At 40.6% G+C, this 24,112-nt stretch overlaps 1 protein-coding gene across 2 annotated transcripts in view; it reads right to left on the reverse strand.

Moving 5' to 3' along the window:
* Nucleotides 1–2,976: 2,976 nt before the first annotated feature.
* si:dkey-82f1.1 (DENN domain-containing protein 2A) overlaps nt 2,977–24,112 on the reverse strand; it is a 38,842-nt gene continuing 17,706 nt past the window's right edge. The window contains exons 2-20 of one of the 2 annotated variants that reach the window (XM_047819860.1): nt 22,328–22,414; nt 18,667–19,620; nt 17,543–17,670; nt 15,216–15,331; nt 13,466–13,663; nt 13,118–13,217; nt 12,749–12,799; nt 11,855–12,042; nt 11,525–11,634; nt 11,364–11,433; nt 11,015–11,092; nt 9,661–9,801; nt 7,508–7,656; nt 5,319–5,496; nt 4,755–4,796; nt 4,149–4,254; nt 3,644–3,916; nt 3,481–3,567; nt 2,977–3,368 (exon numbers count right to left, since the gene is read on the reverse strand). In XM_047819860.1, coding sequence (XP_047675816.1) covers nt 3,337–3,368; nt 3,481–3,567; nt 3,644–3,916; nt 4,149–4,254; nt 4,755–4,796; nt 5,319–5,496; nt 7,508–7,656; nt 9,661–9,801; nt 11,015–11,092; nt 11,364–11,433; nt 11,525–11,634; nt 11,855–12,042; nt 12,749–12,799; nt 13,118–13,217; nt 13,466–13,663; nt 15,216–15,331; nt 17,543–17,670; nt 18,667–19,620; nt 22,328–22,413 — 3,087 coding nt within the window. In that variant the 5' untranslated portion in view covers nt 22,414 and the 3' untranslated portion in view covers nt 2,977–3,336. The remainder of the gene's footprint in view (nt 3,369–3,480; nt 3,568–3,643; nt 3,917–4,148; nt 4,255–4,754; nt 4,797–5,318; nt 5,497–7,507; nt 7,657–9,660; nt 9,802–11,014; nt 11,093–11,363; nt 11,434–11,524; nt 11,635–11,854; nt 12,043–12,748; nt 12,800–13,117; nt 13,218–13,465; nt 13,664–15,215; nt 15,332–17,542; nt 17,671–18,666; nt 19,621–22,327; nt 22,415–24,112) is intronic. The other variant, XM_027163998.2, reaches the window with a different exon arrangement.

A 24,112-nucleotide genomic window follows, 5' to 3' on the forward strand; every position in this document is an offset into this window, starting at 1 on the left:
TCCTGGGCTCTATTTACAGTAAGCAATATTATATAACTTATGTCTCTTTGAGGGATAAAGGATTAATCTCAGGATCTAGCAGGAACCCTTTAAGAGAGCTGGTCTATATAATAGTCCTAGGATTAATGAAGGCATAATTACATGGCTTCATTTTCCAGATTACTTCATGAGAACCGACTTCATCGGTCTGACTTTCTGAGGCACTCAATAGACATTGAAAATATTATATAGAAGAGGGGTGGACTTTTTTTGGTCTGGACAACCAGGAGTGTCCACAAAACATGGCTTGTGGTAGGACCGGCATGTCAAGGTGGAAGGATTTAATATAACAATAATAACCAATATAATTTTGTAAAAATAATGCAATTTCCTGATAACATGCCACTTCTCTTGGCTGATGGTAGGCAGGTGGATGGGTTTGCCTACATCTAATAGACGATCATCTTCAGTGTGAGCCGGAGAGTCAATTTAGCTCTTAAATAAGGACGAGTCCAGCTTCTGTGTGATGTATCGTCATCACTGGAATTTCTTCACCGAGGTCCATCCATACTGCAGAGATTAAAACAGCTTCGGAACGACTTCACCTAAATGGATCATCAACGAGAGCTTTAAACACTCCACTGAGAAATAACATAAAACTACTTGTGTTATTTCAGCAAAGCGAATGAAGTGTAAGGGAAAATAACCTGGCACTTGTAGGCTTCATAAAGTAACACTTCCTAAACCTAACCCTAGTTGTTTAGGAAGCAGTGGTAGAGGAACAAGTTTATGAAGGTGGTGTACTGAATTAAACCCTTGTCTGTAGTGGGTGTAGCAAAATCCCCTTTGTACAGTACCATACTTTCTTTGGGAAACAAAGCCTTTAGGATTATAAGCAGTACAAAATGGCCTAAAAATTGTGCACACTGGACCATCACACTTACTTACGTACTTATTGGAACATCTCATGTCTGAGTTATTCCTCTTAGCTGTTTTAATAAACTCACCTCTTCTGGGAAGGCTGAGTTGTGACTGTAGAGATTTGTGATCATCAGAAACACTTAAATTAGCAATTCTTCCCTCTGTTTGTTTTATGTGTATATTATAAAAAAAGAACGCCTGACAAAGATCGTAAATGTAAGAGAATTAATGAAGTCAGACACTGATGTTGTAAGAGCGAGGACGTCTGTGGTGCAGTCAGTGCTCCAGTTCATCCCAAAGGTGTTCGGTGGGGTTGAGTCAGAGTCGCCTTTGTATGAAGGACACTCGAGTTCTTTCGCTCCGTCCTCGTCAAACCCTGTCTCCGTAGAGCACGCTTTGTGCACAGCTGCATTGTCATGCTGGAACAGATTTGGGTCTCTAAGTTCTACTGAAGTTAAATTATATGTAACAGCATACAAAGACATCCTGTATAATATCGTGCTTTCAACTTTGTTGGAACAGTCAAAAGGGTGTGATGCTCAGGTCACAGGAATGTAATTTGGCTTAATAACATGACTTAATGACTTATAACACAACGCAAACTGTGCCGTAGTCTGAAAGAACACTGTAATTAAAACTACATTGATTAAAATCTCTTATTCATTTATATATATTCACAAAAGAACTGCCAATTTTCTACACATCAACGTTAGAATGACCAAATTATGTTATTATATATACTTAAAACACAGTGTCACCCAGATGAGGATGAGGTTCCCCTTTGACTCTGGTTCCTCTCAAGTTTTCTTCCTTTACCATCTAAGGGACTTTTTCCTTGCCACTGCTTCCTGAGTCACCTAATCTTGAATTTTTTTATTCTATGAATCTATATATTATTCTTTATATTAACCTTCTGTTCTACATTTATGTTCTGTAAAGCTGCTTTGAGACGATGTCAGTTGTAAAAAGCGCTATAGAAATAAACTTGAATCGAATTGTATTGAATGTTCACAGTAAATAAACTGAACCTGACCTTTTATTCTATATACTATAAGTATGTATGAATAATTCAAGTTCCTTCATGTAAGAAGTCTGAAGTCATGTACCGTGGCTGAAGTACACAGCTTTGTCTGCTCCGAAGCCTGATCCAATTCCTCACTTATTAATTAACCACTGAATAATATTTGCTGAAATATTACTTTTTATCATTAATGTAAAACAATGACTGCGTTTTTCACATCTAGTTCAACACCTCTGTCCACCTCTCACCTTCTTATTTAGAGAATTTAGGTCTGCGAAAATCACCAAATTTACAAAAGCCGTAACGACGTTCGTATTTTTTTGACGTTCTTTTTCAAATCGTTTTATTTAACAAGCTGATGTTTGTGATGAAATATGCAAAAGCTTTCAAATTAACCCTGCATCTTTTTTTTATATAGATTTTGTTCCATGTACACACAACTGTAGTAATCCCACATACAAAGGCAATTATTGAAATCGACCAAATAATTATTTACGTGAAACATTTGAATAAAAGTTTGTCTTTAATTTGAAACAAAACAGGGGCTAATAAGAAGGTGGGGGGGGGGGAACATTACTAATGTTAACGTGAAAAAAATAATAAATAAAAATACACACAAGAAAAAGTGAAGTCCTCTCTGTTGCGACCCCTAGTGGTGTAGACAGAAGACTGGATCCTTAGTGGATCCTTACAGTCCAAGACGTGTTTGCAGGATAGATTACTGTACTTGAGTCCATCAATCTCTCAACTCTACTCATCTCCTTCCTTTTTGATTCCCAACATTAAATGACCGGTCATAGTGGTATTTTACTCATGGAATACAACACGATAAACAGATTATAACGAACTAGCAACTTTTCTGTTTATTTTTTTTTTTGTATTTAAAAGGCGACAACTTTTTACGTAAGAAATTATAAATGTCTTTTTTCTAGAAAGAATATAAATTAAATTATTGCCCCCTGTTACAGAAGTTGTACTCTATTTCTTCAAAATAAATTGAAAAATATATATATATCAGCGATTAAAAAAAAAAAAATCAAACAATCTTTATGTGGAAAAAAAAAAAACAGGACTGTACAGAAAATGAAACTTTGGCCCATGCCTACTTTCTCCTTTAACCTTATAGCATATTTTATAGAAAGCAAGCAGTATTACACACACACACACACACACACACACACACACACACACACACACACACACACACACACACACACACACACACACACAAACATACATACAAGTCTATGGTTAAACATGACCTTAGTACTGGTTTGATCTGAGTTACATAAAAGGAGATGAGCAGTTTTCAGCTCATGGCATTTTCCCCTCCAGTCTCAGTGCTGTGATGAGGTCTCACGTCTTTGTAGAAACCCTACTTTGGAACATAATTGGGAATCTTTCCACCAAACACTTCACTTTTTGGAAAGGAATTTCATTTTGTGTCCTGCAAAGAAAAAAAAAGAAGAAGAATCATTCAGTACCAGATTTATGAGCATCCAGTCGGGAAAAAATAAAGGTGGTGGATTTTATTTTTCCAAGCACCACAAGAAACTTACCTAGACCTTTGAGAAACTTGTTGACTCCTCGATTCTCAGCTCCAGGTAGTGAGTCCAGGTAATCTTGAGCCCTAACCTCAAACAAGCCTACACAAAGAGAAATCATTACATTAAGTACATTTTTAACACAATGTAAAAGAGCATGATGAGCACCTACAAGTACCTCTCAGTCCCTGCCTGCGCATCTCCCTTTCCTGAATAAAGGCTGCGAACATCTGCGTCTCCATGTACACCTCCAGGAAGCGGCGCAGGCTCTTCGAAGTCACGGCCTTGCGGAAGGCTTCGCGTTGAAAGGACAAAGGTGTGGGCGAGGACGAAGATGCCGAGGACTCTTCATCACGATCGTTGCCCCCCATGAAGATCGAGTAGTGTCCGACTATTTCCACAAAGAAACGGACGAAAGCCTCGGACACCACAGCGCTCAGAGAGCAGTGCTCTGAAGAAAATATACATATAAAAGGAATATGTCAGCTTCTTAGGATTCTTTCAGCAGGTTCGTGAATCAATTAAAATGAATCAATGAATCAATAAATGAAAAGGATAAAATATTAATTAACCATTCAAAGGCCCAATATTATGTTGGAATCAGCCATGAATCAAATATCAGACATAACTCTATCAGAGGTTTGACAAAAAAGGGAGATTATTTGCCAAAGCAGATAAAGTACCAGTGGAAAGGTCTCCTCTGTCAGAGGCCAACTCTTTCCTCTTCTCAAGAACATACTCAAGAGCAGTCTGTAGTTTGTGAGGAAGAATGGAGTCTTCATCATCCATCTGAAAAACAAAAACAAATTAAGTGGTAAGGTGTGTGTGTGTGTGTGTGTGTGTGTGTGTGTGTGTGTGTGTGTGTGTGTGTGTGTGTGTGTGTGTGTGTGTGTTTTAACACTGAATACATGTAAAATGGGACAGTCGTGGCTCAACTGGTTAAGGCTCTGGGTTGTTTATCGGGGTTCAAGGCCCAGCACAGCCAAGCTGCCACTGCTGGGCCCTTGAGCAAGGCCCTCAACCCTCCCTGCTCCAGGGGCACAGTATCATAGCTGCCCCTGCACTCTGACCCCAACCTCCTCAGTTGGGGTATGTGAAGAAAAGAATTCCACTGTGCTGTAATGTATATGTGGTGATAATAAAGGCTTCTAAATGTAAGGCTTTTTTTAAAAACATGATTAAATATTTAAGTCCATTCTACAGTACTTTATTCACACAGCTTGTTAATGCAACACATATTTTACTGAGATACTGAAACAGGGCTTTCACAGGAAGGTATAAAGTCCTACCTGTCGTAGGAAACGGCTACTGCCAAGGTCCACCACCAGGACCTGTGGGAGAACGGAGGAAAGAATAATGTCATTTCCTGTAAGTGTGCCAGTTTCAGTTTTATCTCTGCACAGCTATTGTTTAGCTGAGGAAGAAGGTCAGAGTTCAGGGCCAGCAGATAGAGTCCACCTGAACAGGAAGTGCTCATGGAAAATATTAGAAACGGATTGCTGTTTGACCTCCTTGCCAGGACCATTACACTTTAAACAAGCTATTATTAGAGGGATTCGCTCCTCTTTTGGGCTCCTCACAATATGGCAAGGCTGTTGATTATTTTCCAACAACAGCATCTTCCATCATTCCTCTTATCTGCCAAAGATGAAGATTTACTAAAGAATGACACAGGATACTTAAACGTAACGGTTTATGGATGTGGATCGTCTCTGAGACAAGTTATAAACAGTCTTATCATCACAAGCTTGTCTTTCCCTCTTTTTGTCAATAAGCTATGACACCCGAGACACCTTTCATAAATGTTAGGTAATAGTGTAATACAGATATTCAAGCCTTAATTGATGGCTTACCTCCTCTAGTGGGAGCTCCTTCAGTCGAGGCAGAGAGCTGGAGAGCAGGCCCACGATGAAAGGAGTCGGAGTGCAAACAATGTCCATCATAGCTGGGGGCAACACGGGGATGTACGTGTGCTGCCACGTGAAGGGATAGAGCAAGGCTACTACTGCGTGACAACACTGGGACAGCGTGCTAGAGACAGAGAGAGAGAGAGACAGAGAGAGAGAGAGAGAGAGAGAGAGAGAGAGAGAGAGAGAGAGAGAGAAGAGAGAGAGAGAGAGAGAGATTATTCTTCTTATTATTCTTATTATTAAGAGATATGTACGTTATAGCATTAAAATATATCATGTTCCAGCATGACAATGCTCCTGTGCACAAAGCTTGTGAGATCTTGACCTGTCCCACACGGAGCCCTGACCCTGACTCAACCCCACTGAACACCTTTGATATTAACTGGAACCCCGACTGAACCCCGGACCTCCTCACTCTTACAACATCAGTATCTGATCTCACTGATGCTCTTGTAGCTGAACGAACACAGATCCAGAGTCACGCTCCAACGTCTAGTGGAAAAACTTTCCAGGAAAGAAAGTAGAGTTGGAACAGAGTTGGAATAAATCGGTACATACAGTATGGATGTGATGGTCAGGTGTCTACAGACCTTTGACTTTATCATGTAGAATGCTAAGGAATAGGTACAGTACAGTGAGATGAATGAGATTGTATAACAACTTCTTGAAGCACTGCATGCGCTCGAGCATTTTAACCACAAGGTGGCGATAAGGTACAAGATTTCTACTTGCACTACTCCGAATACTTGAAATGACCCCTTACAGACTGAAAGAAATGAAATCTGAAATCATTGCTGAACCTATCGGACTAAATCCATCCAACGTGTGTCATCATGCCGAGCAAACAACCGTCGACAACACGAGGTCAATACGTCGCATCTGCGCGTGAGCCTGTTTTCATTTATACTCCTTCAATAACAATTTGAATAGATGGAGCCAATTTTCCACTGGCTTATTTTAATGAGAACTGGAGGAGAAGGTACAGCAAAAGGATATCGATTTATATGGCGTCAAGTTTGTATTGCGCAATGTTGGCTGTAGGATTTCAGAGCAGACGGAGGAACAGGATTATAACGTTTTTAAATTGTCAGAATTTTACACAACACAACACACTATATTTTTAACACCAGTGTCTGGTCCATAGCAGCTTTTTTTTTCTTTCGGAAAAAAAAAAGAAACTGTGACTTTCATTTCTATGGCAACGTTATAACAGTTCAGCATTTTTTCCTTTAAGGCAAATGGTTCCAGGGGCCACAAGTTTTCCCTTCATTTCTGGTGTCACATCTCTGTTTGTCTCCTCTGCTGAACATTTATTAGAGTCTCAGGACCAGAACTCTCCAACTGGTATAAAAAAAAAAAAAAAAAGACTTCAGGAACCATGGTGTAAGCTTATTCTGTAGAAATCAGTAGTGGGGGGAAAAAATCCTTCGAGAAATTTCGTAATCCACATTCTCTAGGAAGGTTATGCTAAAAAAACATCTCGACCTCAGTGCAAAAAAAATTATCTTGAGTATGGGATATATATGAGATAGTGAATATATCCAAAATTTCCTATCATAAGATATCATATAAAATATTATTTTAGATATTAATTTCAATAGGAGGGCACGGTGGCTTAGTGGTTAGCACGTTTGCCTCACACCTCCAGGGTTTGATTCCCACCTCTGCCTCGTGTGTGTGGAGTTTGAATGTTCTCCACGTGCCTCGGGGGTTTCCTCCGGGTACTCCGGTTTCCTCCCCCGGTCCAAAGACATGCATGGTAGGTTGATTGGCATCTCTGGAAAATTGTCCGTAGTGTGTGAGTGTGTGAGTCAATGAGAGTGTGTGTGTGTGTGTGCCCTGTGATGGGTTGGCACTCCGTCCAGGGTGTATCCTGCCTCGATGCCCGATGACACCTGAGATAGGCACAGGCTCCCCGTGACCCGAGTAGAAAATGAATGAATGAATGAATTTATTTACATTTTCTGTTGGATAGTAAGGTAAGGTAAATGTATATATGGTTTATTGTAATCCAACATTAGCAAATGTTAGATAGGTTTGACTTTAATCAAGATATGATTCCTTGCTAAGAAATCTTGTATTTTGTCTTTTCTTTTCTTTTCTATTCTTATTGTACTAAATAATAATAATACCTGAGCTTGTCTGCTGTGAAGATCACTCTCCGCTCCAACAGCAAGGAGGCGAAGACTCGGAGGAGGAGACGCAGACTCAAAGAGGAAAAGAGACACTCGAAATCCACGTGCTCCAGCCGCGAATCAGAGGGACGACACAACTCTATTACCTGAGAGAGAGAATGAGAGAGACGGAGTGAGAATGTGAATGAGACAGACAGACAGGTAGGTAGGCAGGCAGGCAGGGGGAGTGCAAATGAGAGAGAGAGAGGGGGGGGGTAATAAAGAAAGACAGACAGGTGACAGATAAATTGATAATGTGAATGAGAGAGAGAAAGAGAGATAGAGTGACAGAGAGAGAGAAAGAGAGAGAGTGAGAGAGAGAGAGAGAGAGAGAGAGAGAGAGAGAGAGAGAGAGATAAACAGACAGAGAGTAATAATGTGAATGAGAGAGAGAGAGATAGGGTAATAAAGAACAACAGACAGATGACAGATAAAGTGAGAATGTGAATGAGAGAGAGAAAGAGAGAGAGAGAGAGAGAGAGAGAGAGAGAGAGAGAGAGAGAGAGAGAGAGAGAAAGAGAGATAAACAAACAGAGAGTAAGAATGTGAATGAGAGAGAGAGAAACAGACAGAGAGAGAGAGACAGAGAGAGAGAGAGAGAGAGAGGGAGAGACAGAGAGAGAGAGAGAGAGAGAGAGAGAGAGAGAGAGAGAGAGAGAAACAGACAGACAGAGAATTAAAGTGGTAGTACTACATAGTTGCTCAGTGGTTAAGCTTCCTACTGATTAGACGGCCCTTAAGACTTTAATAAACTATCCCGTACAAAGGTTTCCCTCAAGGTTCCCTAAAGACTTCTATTCATTCATAAATGTAGTCTATGTAGAACCCTACTAGAACCCTACGTCTTACATTATGTAGAAGCCTTTAATAAATGAAGAGCGAGCTCATTGGCATCCAAGAACACTTGAAGTTCCCACTTTTAAGCTAATTATACCATACGCATAAAGGTTTGTGCAATCGTCATGTTCCAGCATGACAACGCTCCTGTGCACAAAGCACAGAGCTCAATGAAGACACGGTGTGTTACGGTTGGACTCGAAGATATCAAGTGTCCTGCACAGAGCCCCTGAGTCTGACTCAACCCCACTGAACACCTCTGGAACGAACTGAGACACCGACTGAACCCCAGACCTCCTGACTCTTACAGCATCAGCGTCTGATCTCACAAATGCTCTCGTAGACTAATCCCCACAGCCAAACATCAGCTCCAACATCTGGTAGAAAGTCTTCCTAGAAGAATGGAGCTTATTATAAAGGGGAAATAAATCTGAAATGAGATGTTTAACAAGCACATTTGGTCTAATAATGTGTGTCCAATGAATTGTGAATTTGACTTTATAAAGCATAAACATCATAAAATCTGATAAAAATTAGCAACGATAAAGGCTTTAAACATAGAGGAAAATGTGGGGCTCAGGACACAAAGGGTTTAAAGGGTTTTTTCCCGTCATCTATCGTGCAAAGCTAAGTGTTGGTGTAGCGTTAAGGGTTCGTTAGTATTCAAAATATCTGGAAAAGTATAAATAACAATCATTAAACAATATTCCTAAAGCTGGTTGCACTAAATGAAAGTAGCTCTAAAGTAGCCTAGTTTAATTTAAATTTTGTCCAAATTCTTTGTATCAGCAAACATTTATCTTTTTTTTTTTTTTTCATTCATTTTCTACCGCTTATCCGAACTTCTCGGGTCACGGGGAGCCTGTGCCTATCTCAGGCGTCATCGGGCATCGAGGCAGGATACACCCTGGACGGAGTGCCAACCCATCACAGGGCACACACACACTCTCATTCACTCACACACTCCGGACAATTTTCCAGAGATGCCAATCAACCTACCATGCATGTCTTTGGACCGGGGGAGGAAACCGGAGTACCCGGAGGAAACCCCCGAGGCACGGGGAGAACATGCAAACTCCACACACACAAGGCGGAGGCGGGAATCGAACCCCCAACCCTGGAGGTGTGAAGCGAATGTGCTAACCGCTAAGCCACCGTGCCCCCTTATTTTTGTTTTTGTTTTTTTTCAATTCTTTTTATGACTGTCGAGAAAGCAACATACTACATAATAGAGCAGATTTCAGACAAAAAGAACAACATTTCAGTGAACACACCTCAGTTCCTGAGCCTGGAAGGAAGTTCTTCACAGTAATGGTTCTGCCCGGTGCAGGGAATGGGGCCTCCATGATGCCCCTCATGAAGGGCTGCACCAGAGCAGGTGAAATTGCTCTCCGTTTCTCAACCTCGTCCAACATCTAACACAAAGAGAAAAACACGTGGATTTCTTTGCATACTTCAGCTTTGGGGAAAACATGGAAATGTTTACTGTGTGTGTAAACATCTAATATTATATTTTTCTATATGGCTTTATCAGTGTTGTATAAAGTACTAGAAAGCGATACTTGAGTAAAAGTACAAGTATCGTACTAGAAAAAGACTTTGGTAGAAGTGAAAGTTACCTTTTAGAATATTACTCAAGTAAAATCTGATATTTACTGTACTTAAGTATCAAAAGTCATATTCTGATATTTAATGTACTTAAGTATTTGAAGTAAAAGTAAAAAGTAAAATTTCAGTGATTTTCGGTATAAGAGACACTTCATCCGGTAGGAAGAATCTTTCATTCCAATGTACAGAAACATTTCTTGCATACACGGGTGTATAACGTTATCTTCTTCACCCTGTTCACCACCATCGTCGAGGTGGTCGTCTACATCACGGGCCAGCCAACCCGCGGCACCCGAGTCACATGCGACTCTTTGCCCGGTTTCATGCGGCTCTTACGTTCATATCGAAGTTTGTATTTGTGTCTTTTTAATATGTGTGTTCGCTTCGCTTGAGTTCAATACGGTATTTTCGTCAAACGCGCATGTGAGTGGGATGAAAATACCTCAAAGTTTCCCAGTAGGAGCAAGACCATTTGAGTAAACGATTTGTGTCAAGTTCGCTCTCAAAATGGCAGGGAAAAAAGGTGATGATCATGTGTGCCCATGTGTATGATGTGGGTCTTTGCAGTAACACAGTAAAAAAAATGTTGCTCTTGGTCTCTGACCGGTTGGACAGCCCTGGTCTACGGTAACGGGAGGTCCTCCAGTAGGTGCTTCCATGGCGGTTTCAGTTGTGATTCCGCCTCCTTTTGGCAACATTACGCTGAAATAGAGCGCACGGAGCTGCGTAACGCAATCTAGGGGCAGTGATTCGCCAAACCTCCCTTATTGCAGTCGCACACATTTCTTCTGATCTTATTTTGTACTAACGAGTAACGAAGATGCTTAGTGGAAATATAGCGGAGTAAAAGTATACATTTTATCTACAGTAGGAAATGTAGTGGAGTAAAAATGAAAGTTGACAAATTTAAATAGCGAAGTGAAGTACAGATACGTGACATTTCTACTTAAGTACGGTAACGAAGTATTTGTACTCCGTTCCATTACAACACTGGACTTTATATACACTGTTAGAACATACCTTGGAGAAGAGATCGAAACAACCCAGTCGGCTCACTATGCAGTAGACCTCAGGCAGACGCCTCCCCTTCCCACTAGGCTGTGGAAACACACACACACACACACACACACACACACACACACACACACACACACACACACACACACACACACACACACACACAGAGTCTCAAAGTGTCCTGATTCTACAAAATCAAAACTTCCTGTCCCGGTACCAAGCAGTAGAAATGAGTCTTTCGTCATATCAATAAAAATACATCAAATTGATCCACATACTGTAGCTGTCCAGCCATTTAAAAAACAAAAAACAAAAAGAAAATCTGTTTTAACAGCATGACAAAGCAGCTCACCAATAAACGACGACAGTAGCCAAATCTTCTGCTCCCGTCTTCCCCCGTCAATACAAATGAGAAGGTTTCACTAAAAAAATATCAGAAACATAAAACTACATTAAATATTATCCTGACTTTTGAACAATGTTTAGTAATAGCGTGGTAAGTGAGTAAGTTACCTAGGAAAATTGTCCACAGGGGCCCAGTCTTTGGCATCAGGAAAGCAGAACTGAGGAATGACCTTCAGCTGATCTTCAGCTTCTCGCATGAACTTGAAACTCCTCTCCAGCTAAACGTGCCAAAGTCAGATGTAGAGAAAGTCGACTTTTGAGGTTAAAACTGAAGGTAGGACTTCATACTGATAATCAACGAACCATTAAAAGGCTTTGAACAGACTCGACAACATGGCGGCTGTTTTGGTTGTGGTTCTACCAAATTGTCGATAACGAAAAGGTCTTTTTTTAATTTTCTCAAGACCAATAACATGGATCAATAAGATGACAGGTTACCTTAAGTGGGAACTGCTGGGTGACTTCAGGTAAATATGGAGCTCCTGCTTTGGTTTTATGTAAAGCCACCACTAGGAAGTACTCGAACAGTTTCCTCTCCTGTAGGTCCATCAGATCTCTCTCCAGCGTGTGATAACGACCTGTCTGTTTCAACATTGTCTGCACTGACACCAACCTCTGGCTGTGAGCTAGCACACCATGAAAGATCCACATTAGACTCACGAATACAGATAACCTCAATCAGATAATACAATTGTAGGATCTTTGAAGATAAAGTTATGAATAATACTTTAAAAGGTTCTATCAGGCAGTTCATATATATATATATATATATATATATATATATATATATATATATATATATATATATATATATATATATATTAACCACAAAGTGCAATGGAAAGGTTCCATAAATTCATTCATTCATTTTCTACCGCTTATCCGTCACGGGGAGCCTGTGCCTATCTCAGGCGTCATCGGGCATCGAGGCAGGATACACCCTGGACGGAGTGCCAACCCATCGCAGGGCACACACACACTCTCATTCACTCACACACTCACACACTACGGACAATTTTCCAGAGATGCCAATCAACCTACCATGCATGTCTTTGGACCGGGGGAGGAAACCGGAGTACCCGGAGGAAACCCCCGAGGCTCGAGGAGAACATGCAAACTCCACACACACAAGGCGGAGGCGGGAATCGAACCCCCGAACCTGGAGGTCTGAGGCGATCGTGCTAACCACTAAGACACCGTGCACCCGGTTCCATAGATGTTAAAGAATTTACATAAAACCATATTTCCCTACAAAGAACCATTTAACAATTGAAAAGTGTAGAAATAACAGAAATCTATTACATTTATTTGTTAGTTAAATCCAAAGCCCACCTTTTAACTTTTCTTCTGTGTCACTCTCAGATTCGCTGTTTTCATCTGTTACTATACCCAAAGAGAGAAAAAAGACCAGGTTAAAAGAGTTGGTACTGTATGCAGGTTGTGACTCACAGGTTTTGTGAGCATGTGCATCCTATAAAGCAACATAACTCTACCATCCTTGGAAGAAAAATGGGTCAAACACAGCTGACCCAAAAAATGTAAACATGTCCATAAAGCTAAGTGGATACACATGTGTTGGGGGGACGGAGAAAGGAGTGAACGAGGCAGTGTATAGTATAAGATGGTAAAGTATCCAAATGGGTGCTAAGAACTGGGAAGATTCACAAAAATACCACACGTGAGTGTGTGAGCTACACTGACACACACCTCGTCCTGAGCTGGATTCTGTCGACGGAGAGACTCGCTTCATCTTCTTCTTCCCTCTCCGGGCCTCAAAGATACCATTTATTTTCAGCACCATCTGTTGGAAAAGAAAACAACCAGCCTTTTTTTTTTTTTTATCAGGTAAAGACTAATTAAAAAGCATCTGTTTAAGACTTTAACTGATGGCCACTACAGGAAACGTTGGTTTTTTCCGTTCTTTACCTTTTGCCATTAAATCATGAACATTTTTATTATTGTCTAGACAATCTCTAGATTTAATTTAAGAGAACTGAATACTGCTCCAGAAGCCTTATGTTCCTGAATAAATTCCCTCCTTGACAATACCTTGGGGATTTTCCTTCGTCTGCGGTTATAGGGGTCTCCAGAGAGGCACGGTGTATCATCAGGGCTGCTGGGGGTTGACGGTGGACTTATCCTTGAAGGTGACGCAATGCCCCCATCTCTGTTTGTCTTACGCAGATCTAATAGTTTGAAGCTCCGCCGTTCTGAAGTCTGCCTGAAGAGGCCAGGCTTAGAGGAGAGCTAGTATTGGTGCAAATTAAAAAGACAGACAGTATAACCTACACTTGATTTGCTTATTGAACATCATAAGCCAGTGATAGTTATTAACTCATAACTATTTTAACCAAAAAAATGGAATTTCCCCCTGCTTTGTTGTGTCCATGTTCAGCAATGAATTTCTTTCTTTTTTACCATGTCACGCTCTGTAGTTGTGGTTAACGGCCCAGGCTCATACTGTATGAAAGCGGACACTCGGCCCTTTAAGAATTTTCCGTTTTTAATGAATGAATTGAGGCACGGAAGCCTTTATTATCGCCACATATACATTACAGCACAGTGGAATTCTTTTCTTTGTTTTATCCCAACTGAGGAGGTTGGGGTCAGAGCGCAGGGGCAGCACTGATACAGGGAGGCTTGGTCAAGGACCCAACAGGGGCAGCTTGGCAGTGCTGGGGGTTGAACCCCTATACTTCATTCAACAACCCAGAGCCTAATAATAATAATAATAATAATAATAATAATAATAATAATAACCTTTATTTTCTATAGCGCCTTTAAAAGAACATCTCAAAGCAAGAAAAATACACACATAATATAAAGATTAAAATTAAAGCAACAAAAATAGACTATAAAATAAGCACTATGTAAAATTACAATTAGTCAAATTAAAAGCTACCCTAAAAAAATGAGTTTTGAGTTATGACTTAAAAGTACCAAGAGATGTTGCTAGTGAAGAGAAGGCCCTATCACCCATCGATTTTAAACGGGTTAAAGGGACAGTTAAAAGACCAGTTTCAGAAGAACGAAGGTCGCGAGATGGAATATAAGGAATTAAAAGATCAGCCAAATATTGAGGAGCTAAACCCATGTAAGGCCTTGTAGGTAAGCATCAGAATCTTTAAATCAACCCTAAACCTAACGGGGAGCCGGTGCAAGGACTCCAAAACGGGAGTAATGTGATCTTTTAACTTTGTTCTAGTGAGTATTCTAGCCTCTGAATTTTGCACTACCTGTAATTTGTTTAAGGTAGCTTTTTATACACCCCAGCCAACTAGGCATTGCAGTCATCAATACGGGAAAACACAAAAGAGTTGATCAGTCTCTCAGCAACAGAAAATGACAGCATTGGACGCAATATTTAAACCTCTTAACCACTTGTCCCACCAATGCCCCAAACCTACTTCCTTCTTTACCTAGTTTACTAGGGGCAATATACAGTATTCATAGACAAGCTCCATAAAAAATTGGTAGTTTTTTCCATACCAATGTTTCTTGTGACGCCCCAATGGTTTATTCATAAGCATTTAAAATGAAAAGGTCTTAGATTCACTAAATCATGATGTACGTTTATCTGAGGTTACAAAAAATAAATAAATAAATAATCAGCCTGAAAGCTAATGGAGTCCTGACTAATTTTGCATCAGACTTGTGGTGATAAATTAATTCATTCCTTTATGCCGACTGAAAATGTCCGAAAAGTCCATTTCGGTTCGGCTGGAAGAATAAAACACCAGTGTGCTGGTAAACAAAACTAAAAAAAGAAATAATATTGATGTCACTTTAATGTAGATACCTTAGTTGGAGTGTCGAGAGTGGGTGAAGACGGTGACGTTGGAACAGGATATTTGTTTCCAGCGCAGCGACTTTCCAGGTCTATGTCTTCGTAAGGGTTTTCTTTAGATGGTGGATCTGTAAATGGTTTAAAATGTTTTTTGTTTTGTTTTCATTTTTACATTTGAATACAACTGAGTCTTCCATGTTACTTAGACGTCAGGAAATAACTAAGAAACATGAACTCTTTCTATTGCTTTATTCCTATATGCCTTTAAGCATTTTATCCAACAAGATTATTTCATTTGGGATTTAATTTTCCTCTATCAATGCTTCAGATTTAGTCACATGTTTATTTTTGGGTTAGGGTTAGGGTTCGGGTAAATCAAACCTAATACATAACGAATTAGCTCCAGGATTAACGCATGCCAAATGTCCGAAACGTTCCTGAAAATCTATCAACAGCAGCAATAGTAACAAATTCTGAAGGTTACTTGCGGCCCTGCTAACACCGTGTCGCTAGCAGTCAGGACACTGTAATGGAATGTAGTGGACTTTTCTCTATTAGCTTGTATACGCTACACTTAAAGTAATAAATAGGACATTAATCTGCCTACAGTATAAACTCTCACATGCGTAATGCAAGCTATAATTCAAGCTATTGCCATCTATCTAGCTAAGCAAGCTAAGAGTTAGCTAAAGCTGCTGTTTGCTTTTCGTGACATAAAATGAAAATAGACAAGCCTTGCTAGCTCTAATTAACAGTGAGCTAAGTATCACATGCAGCTTCTAACTAACTGCATATGAACCACTAATATATTTGAGTAACATGTAATATGTTTCACCGTCTTTTTCTGTTTCTCTTCCGTCCTTTTCTAACGTTTAAACATTTTCATCATCAGTTCAACACTCTTTATATTTGCATGGTAAACACTGTGTGGTCAATGGAGTTCTGGCTAAACTACAGCTTGCCTTGTCTCCTTGTTTCCATACTGGGGTTCGAACTGACGTCAAATTTTTATTTGCTTCATATTTCTTTACTCCAGATGTTTGATAGTTTGCCAAGTAATCGACTTAAAAAGAGCGTCGATAGCCAACAGATGCCGCACGATCTGCATAAACAGAGTCGCAGACTTGGAAAGTGTGTTTTCAGACACAGAACCCTTCTTCCATAACAATTCATCTAGCAGATGCGACCAGTGGGAGGAGAGTATGAGACAGGGACATCCAGTCCCAGACCTGAAGAGCACACACTGCTCTTCACACTCACACTCTGCTGAGGAAAATATGGAGTCTGGATCTGACATCTTCGTAGCACTCTGAGATATTCTTCATCAGTATTTCAGATCTGAATTTAGTTTGTCCTAGTAGTCTACTGCACCAGGGATCTTCCGTGCTAGCGCTCTCATCTCCAAACAATAACGAGCTGTTCCTTTGCATTCATTTAAAGTCATCTAGCTTCACGGTCTTAATTCGAAAACATCCGAAAGTCTAAAACCTGTATACTATAAATATTAGCTAATGAATTAGCATTAAAAGATGTTATTTTGATCGGAGAGATAAATGCTAGTTGAATGTAAATAGCTAACTGGCAGTTTTGATATACAAAAATTGTACATAAAAACATTCTCGATGTCTCGTTTGTTAAAACTATGCTTAGACTTGCAGAAAATCTATCTAGAGACTAGAGAATTATAGTGAATAGAAATTGGAGATGAAGGAAAACTCGAATAAAGTAGAGCTCATTAAAACATAGACTTAAAGAAATTCCCACATCTGGGTATAAATATATGGCAAGTTCCACCAGTAGATAGTGTTTTAGATATCATATTGATCTTTCAGCAAGAATGTTGCATGATTTTGGTTCTGGAAGAAAGATATTTTCTGCATTAGGAATGGACAGTAAACTATTGCACCACATCATTTTGGAAACTTTTGTCCTTTTCTTAATAAACATCTCCCAAAAAGCTAGTGCTCTCGTAGACTGTACAAGGCCAAGCTAGTCTTGCTTCTCTTCTTTTTTTTTTTTTAAATACTCCTGCAGTATTCTTGGCATATTCATTTCACCCAAACGTGAACCAAAATTAGCCACATTTTTAAAAAAAAGTCGAACAAAATTTTCTCCCACTCTAATAAAACCATAACCACACACACAGTTCAGATCTGCTTTGATTCATCGCTGCTCTAATACACATGATGTTGTTAATGAAGTATTTATTTGCATCTGAGTTTTAAACCCAGGCCTGTTTAAGCTCATTTCTGAACGGTGGTTCTGAAAGATCTAGAAATTGCACTGGGTGATCTCTGTATTATTCCATAATGACACCAGATATCAATGCAGGGTTTTACCTAAGATATCTTCATAGACATTCTCTTCAGATAAAGTGTGCTTGAGCCCCAGCTTGGACTGAGCGTACCAATCCACTCGGCAGCCCTCGGTCGACAACTGCATCAAATCCTCGAACTCATATGACTTCCTGCAACGTCAGCATGAAACACAATGCACAATGGACCTTACTGATAAGGGGAAAAAAGGAACACATGTTGGTCGAAATGATTGTTTTTTTTTAATGTCACAGTCTTGTCCTATTTCGAATAAAATGAATAAGGTTGAGTTTTGCATAGAAGATAGTGTTGTAAAAGAGCAATAATCTACCTGGGGCAAAAAGTAAATGAGTAGAATGAAAAAGAAGGTCAAACAAGGAGAGAGCAGGGACTACAGGAAATTGCTGAACTTAAAGCTCTGTTGGGATAACATGCGGTTGTGCACTTGACTGGGTAATGTGTAACCTTAGATGCAAGCTCATGCAAGCTAAGCAAAAATGGTATGGACACGAGTCAACTTCAACTGTTGAAGTATGTATGAGAGAAATTCCGTAAATCCGACTTCTTCGAAAGTCCTAGAGCAAATAATGTTTTGAAGTTGTCGAGCAACCTTCTATGAACCGTTACATTAGTCTTATTAAGAAAGCAAAGCTCTGGCAGGTTTATTAAACAGCCTGAAGGCTTATCCGGAGCATTGTTATTACAAATGATCTCATGAATATGTAACGTCAGACCTCTATCATTCTCATAAAACATTCCGGCGTTTTTGTTTTTTTTTAGTTCGCCAGAATGACTAACAGTGCAGTCAGGCTGATATCAAGATGTTATTGAGGCCTTTGTAGCCAAAGGACTACCTCTTCATGAGTCGTGGAGGAATCGTGGGATGTTCTTGGAGTCTATACCCTGTTTGGTATGTTGTAGGATAGGGATAGGAGCTAAAAGCTGAGTATTGGTCAAGATTAAATTCTTTAGTATAAACTAAACATTTAACCCCTTAAGAACAATTCCCATTAGGCCCAAACTTAACCAAGTATAGTTTACTAATCTCAGTAATAACCTGGATGAATAATTGAATAAAATCAGTACAAAGGTTAGAATTTATAGGCTACTGAAACATACGGTAGCAACACATACTGCAAACTTCTCACCTCTTATTACTGTCTCGAGTGTGTTCCTGCCAAGGCCTCTGACACACCCCAGGTGGTGGAGGGCAGGAGGGAAGTGGTGGAGGGGGTATCGAAGGCAAAGGGGGCAGATTCCGCCTCCCCTTTGCTGAACCTTGGGGAGGTCCAAGGCTGTTGGTTTGAGTGTGGTGCTGAAAGGTACGTTGAGGTTTGGGCAGAGGGTTTATAGACGGAGCCCCAGGCTCAGTGTACACATTCTCAGGGTCTCTGGTTCGACCGCGGCGGCTCCCAGACCTCATGACTTCCACAGTCCCGAAGATGGGTTCTGCAGCCCTTTTCTCTGCCTCATCTTTGGAAGGTGGGCAGAAATAGTTGCCTGGCAAGGATGGCTTAGTAGGTGTCTCCTTCATAGCTTGCTCAAGTTTCTTAATGTGTGTCAAAACAGACTTCTTGTCTTGGACAATGTCAGTTTTCCCCACAGACATTTTGTCCAGTATCACATCTCTTTCCCTCGTACATGCCTCTGTACTTTTCCTTGATTCTCCAATCTTATTTCCATTCTCTTTGCCAAAGTCCTGTCTGTCATGGCTGAAACCTCTTTTACTGTCTCTTCTTTGTACCTCTGTAGATTTTAGATCCTTCTTCCTCACACTTTCTGTCTCTTTCTGGGTGATCGACTGTGAGTTTGGTCCAGCACTATCTGTTTTGCCCTCCCATTGGGATATTTTGTCCTTAATGCTGGCAGTGCTTTTAAGTGCCACAGGAGGCTTTGTGGGCTTGGTGCAGGCCCCCAGGCCATTTTCAACAGGATAAGTGTCACTCGGTCTCTTGTGGGTGAGCATGTCCATGTTCCCAGGGAAATGGTCAGTGTTGTCCAGGGATGTTAGGGGGGACTGTGTGTCCACAACCCTGGACAAATCCGGTCTATGTGACACCACAGATTGAGCGTCTTCAAGCTTCAAGCCGCAGCACTGGAGCCTTTACAGAGCAGAGAAACAAAGAGAGTAAAAAAATTATAATATCTGTATTTTATAAGGTGAATAAAATAAATATAAACAAATCCTATCTGATAAATCTATGTCTATAAATCAAATCTCTGGAAGTTTGTTTTAAAGCATTAGATTAAGGTCATGTGTTGGTTTCTCTGTAGGATAAATAACATTTTTTTTACCTGAATTAAATAAAATCACACACAGCTCTCTCTTTAGCTTAGATATGATTTAGCATAGATATGCTAGCTTGGATTCTAACCAGCACATCCAATCTTATTCCTTCAGCAAAGAAAATGGATGAAATACGAACCCTTTTTTAGTTTTCGATTAACCACAGCACGATGAAAAAAACATCGAGGAAAATATGTCTATATGCAAGCATTTTTATTTATTTTTTTTGGATTGCAAAATCATATTCATTTAAATTCTAATAAAACATTTTTTTCTATGGTGAGGCTTTTATTTGTTACGAAGCATAAGGCAGTGAGGAGGAAAACTAGGTCAAAAAACCAACATGAAGTAGGAGAGGGGAAAAAAGAGAATGGGGAGAGGGAGAGGGGTTGAAGAGAAAGAGAAGGAGAAGACAAACAGACCAAAAAAGGCCAGGCTGATTGTATCCTTCTTCTCGCTGGTAGGAAATGGACTACTTGTTAAAAAGAGCTAAGCATGGAAGCTTGGCTGAAAGAAGGTAACATCATCCGCCACCCACGCCAACGTCCGTTCAACTAACCGATCTTGACAGGGTAGTGAAAAATAAGCTTTAAGATAAAAACAAAAATACATAGGAAGCCTGACACCATGACCTGATTGGTGGTGGTGGGGGGGGGGGGGGGGGGACACGCTTAGCTTTTTGCCCTTATTTGTTCAGGATCAGGCTTTTACAACATTACATCACTTAGTGACATGCTTAAGTAAAAAGAATGATCTCAGTCTGCTTAAAGTTCCTACATACTGAATGTTTTACAGCCTCAAACATCATGCTATGGCATTGTAATGGAGTATAAAACCTCCTGGAGGTCTAATTTCATTTTAGTAAGGCACATTATCAGAAAGAATGAATCTAACACCAGAGTCTCAGATCAGTACTTGAGTACTTATATACTATATGACCAGAAGTATGTGGACACTTGACCATCATAGCCACATGTAGTTCATTCATTCATTCATTCATTCATTTTCTACCACTTTATCCAAACCTCTCGGGTCACGGGGAGCCTGTGCCTGTGAGTCTCAGGTGTCATCGGGCATCAAGACAGGATACACCCTGGACGGAGTGCCAACCCATCTCAGGGCACACACACTCTCATTCACTCACACACTCACACACTACGGACAATTTTCCAGAGATGCCAATCAACCTACCATGCATGTCTTTGGACCGGGGGAGGAAACCGGAGTACCCGGAGGAAACCCCCGAGGCACGGGGAGAACATGCAAACTCCACACACACAAGGCGGAGGCGGGAATCGAACCCCCAACCCTGGAGGTGTGAGGCGAACGTGCTAACCACTAAGCCACCGTGCCCTCCGCCACATAGTTCTTGACCAAATTATTGGCAAAAAATTCTAAGCATAGAATTGTCTAAAATATCTAGCATTTCCCTTCACAGGAACCAAGAGGCCCAAACCAAACATGGTCCAGCATGAAAATGTCCCTGTGTACAAAACACACAATCTAGTGGAAAACATTCCTTTGAAGTTATAATAAGAAAAACAAGGATGTTTACCAAGCATGTGTTTGGCCATAGAGTTTATTATTCCTTTTTTTTTTATTGCTTGATAACGCAAGCCAGCAGTCACCGAAGAGTAAAATACTGTTACTCATTATGGGTTTTGCTTTTGGCATTTAACTCGTCCTTATGTACAGGATATGTGTTGGACTCATTTCATAACCAAAGAGAAATATCTTTTACGTAAAAAAAAAACCAATGGGGCAGATGATTGTCATTCTGGTGTACTGGAAGAGTCCACTGTATTCTACTAAACGCTCAGTTTATGTGCTGATAGATTTTGAAAACAGTGATTTAGGGATAAATACTAAATAAAGAGCTAGAAAGTGGATTTGATTTAAATCCTGGTTGTTGTTCTTTTGGCTGCTCTCGGTTCAGGGTTGCCAGCCCAGCGCGGATCACACGGTCCGTAAGTTAGATTTTCCACAGGTTTTAACCCGTCCTGACTCAACCCTCCATTTTTATCTTTGCCTGGGACCAGCAGTGAGAAAGCTAACTCTTCAATGGCTGGGTTTTAGCTCTGTGCCTGGAAATCAAACCCGGGATGTGTGGCATTGAGAGCGCTTGATCCTGCCGCTGGACCACCAGGAGAGTTTGATTTGAATCCTGTTAATGTCACATATAAATCTGTGGTTGAAAGTCCAAGAAATAAAAACAGGCTCCTGTTGGAGAGTCTCTCTCACTGGTATTCCTGTCTTTTCTGTCAGAGTGACACTGGAAGAGGACAGTTAGTACTTTCCTCACAATGTGTTCAGAAAAAAAAATCAACAGCTCTGGTGATACTCTGCACACATTTCTTATCCTTCTCAACCTTCCTGTTTTGTAGTAGCTATCATGTGATAGGTGTCTTGCAATGAGAATTGGCACATGACCAAATTGGAAGAAAATGGGGTAAAAATCATTAAAAAAATAAATTCAATACAAAAAAGATTCTGATGTGTATCGTGTTGGTCAAGTTTCGTACCCGTTGACTGACTGGTAGATGCAGTTCTCTGTGTTTGTACAGAGCAGAAGCGCTCTTCCACCTGTCATGATGCTAGCAGCTGGCATCCTGAGAAGATACAGAAAGAGAAACTTAGTTATAACACAATGACAACTCATCTCATAGACACAAATGCCCAAATGACACAATCCTACATAATCTGATGCAACTGCATCATGTTAAATGATGAATTCACTGAATTTGGTGTTGCATGAATAATTTCTGAGTTTATAAATTGAGTTTTGAGGCTCGGAATATTCTTATCATAGCTGTTCAACAAGTCCTTATGGGACATATTAATTTTATTCGTGATCTTTATGCATAAGGGGGGTCACGGTGGTTTAATGGTTAGCACGTTCGCTTCACACCTCCAGGGTTGGGGGTTCGATTCCCGCCTCCGCCTTGTGTGTGTGTGGAGTTTGCATGTTCTCCTTGTGCCTCGGGGGTTTCCTCCGGGTACTCCGGTTTCCTCCCCCGGTCCAAAGACATGCATGGTAGGTTGATTGGCATCTCTGGGAAATTGTCCGTAGTGTGTGAGTGAATGAGTGAATGAGAGTGTGTGTGTGCCCTGTGATGGGTTGGCACTCCGTCCAGGGTGTATCCTGCCTCGATGCCCGATGACGCCTGAGATAGGCACAGGCTCCCCGTGACCCGAGATGTTCGGATAAGCGGTAGAAAATGAAAGAATGAATGAATGACTGAATCTTCATGCATTCCAGACTGGCATGTCTATAATATATCCCCCCCCCCCCCCCCGAACAAATTAAGGACTGTGAAATTAAATTTTGGCACATTAACATCCTGTCCAAAACCATAATAATACATAATAAAAGCAAAGTTAGGCACATACGGTGGTTGCCATGCAATGTAAATGCAAGAACTAGCAATAAGCAACCTAAAGAAGAAGTCTGCCTTTATCTAGAGTGACCTAGAGAAGTGCTTCACAAATTAAGAATAGCATCAGTCTGAAAAATTTGTTGGGAGGAAATACAGCAAAAAAAAAAAAAAAACAAGTGCTAAATTTATTATTTCAGGAAGAAGCACGTTTTTTAGACATCCAGTGGCTTTTTGAACATCTTGGCGAAGTTCGTTCCACCACCTGAGAGCCAGAACTGAGAAGGGTCTCGATGCGTACCTTCCTTGTACCCTGAGAAAGCGTTCATAAATCTTATTTTTAGCCACTAGAGACAAAACAAAAGCAGTTTCACACTCTCGTAAAACGACGGCTTTCTGGCTCCCAGCAGACTGCAGTCATTTTCAGCTATACAGTTCAGCACATGCTAAGCCTTTAAGCGCTGTTTCTGGAATATTCAGAATATTCGACACACGTGTTACCACTTAATAGACACATTTTGCTCAGGCTGTCAACTGTAGGCATGAGCATGTGTGCTAGCGCTTTAAGCGCTTTTACCCACTGCCTCTCCTGCCAAGAGGAAGTATGACATCATAGAGAGACAAAAGGGGGTATAAAAAATTTCAAGACACTTTATAACAGTTAATTAATTAAACTGCGCTGCATGAATTTTTCCAGTCGCATCCTTCTATTGGGAACGCGTAAAGTGTTTACGTGATGGAAATTACACTATTATTATATAAATTACTATAGGCATTAGGTTCATAGGTCGAACATTTCTTTAGAGTTGGACTAGCGTGGCCCTGGACGCTTAGCGTGCAGCTCCAGTACCTGTCCTTCAGAAGCTCTTGGCATCGCTTAAATCCCAGCGGTTGTGCTGAACCCACAGCATGAACTGACTTTGTGGGTCTGCC

The sequence above is a fragment of the Tachysurus fulvidraco genome, chromosome 10 (assembly GCF_022655615.1).
Source record: "Tachysurus fulvidraco isolate hzauxx_2018 chromosome 10, HZAU_PFXX_2.0, whole genome shotgun sequence".
Classification (NCBI taxonomy): Eukaryota; Metazoa; Chordata; class Actinopteri; order Siluriformes; family Bagridae; genus Tachysurus; species Tachysurus fulvidraco.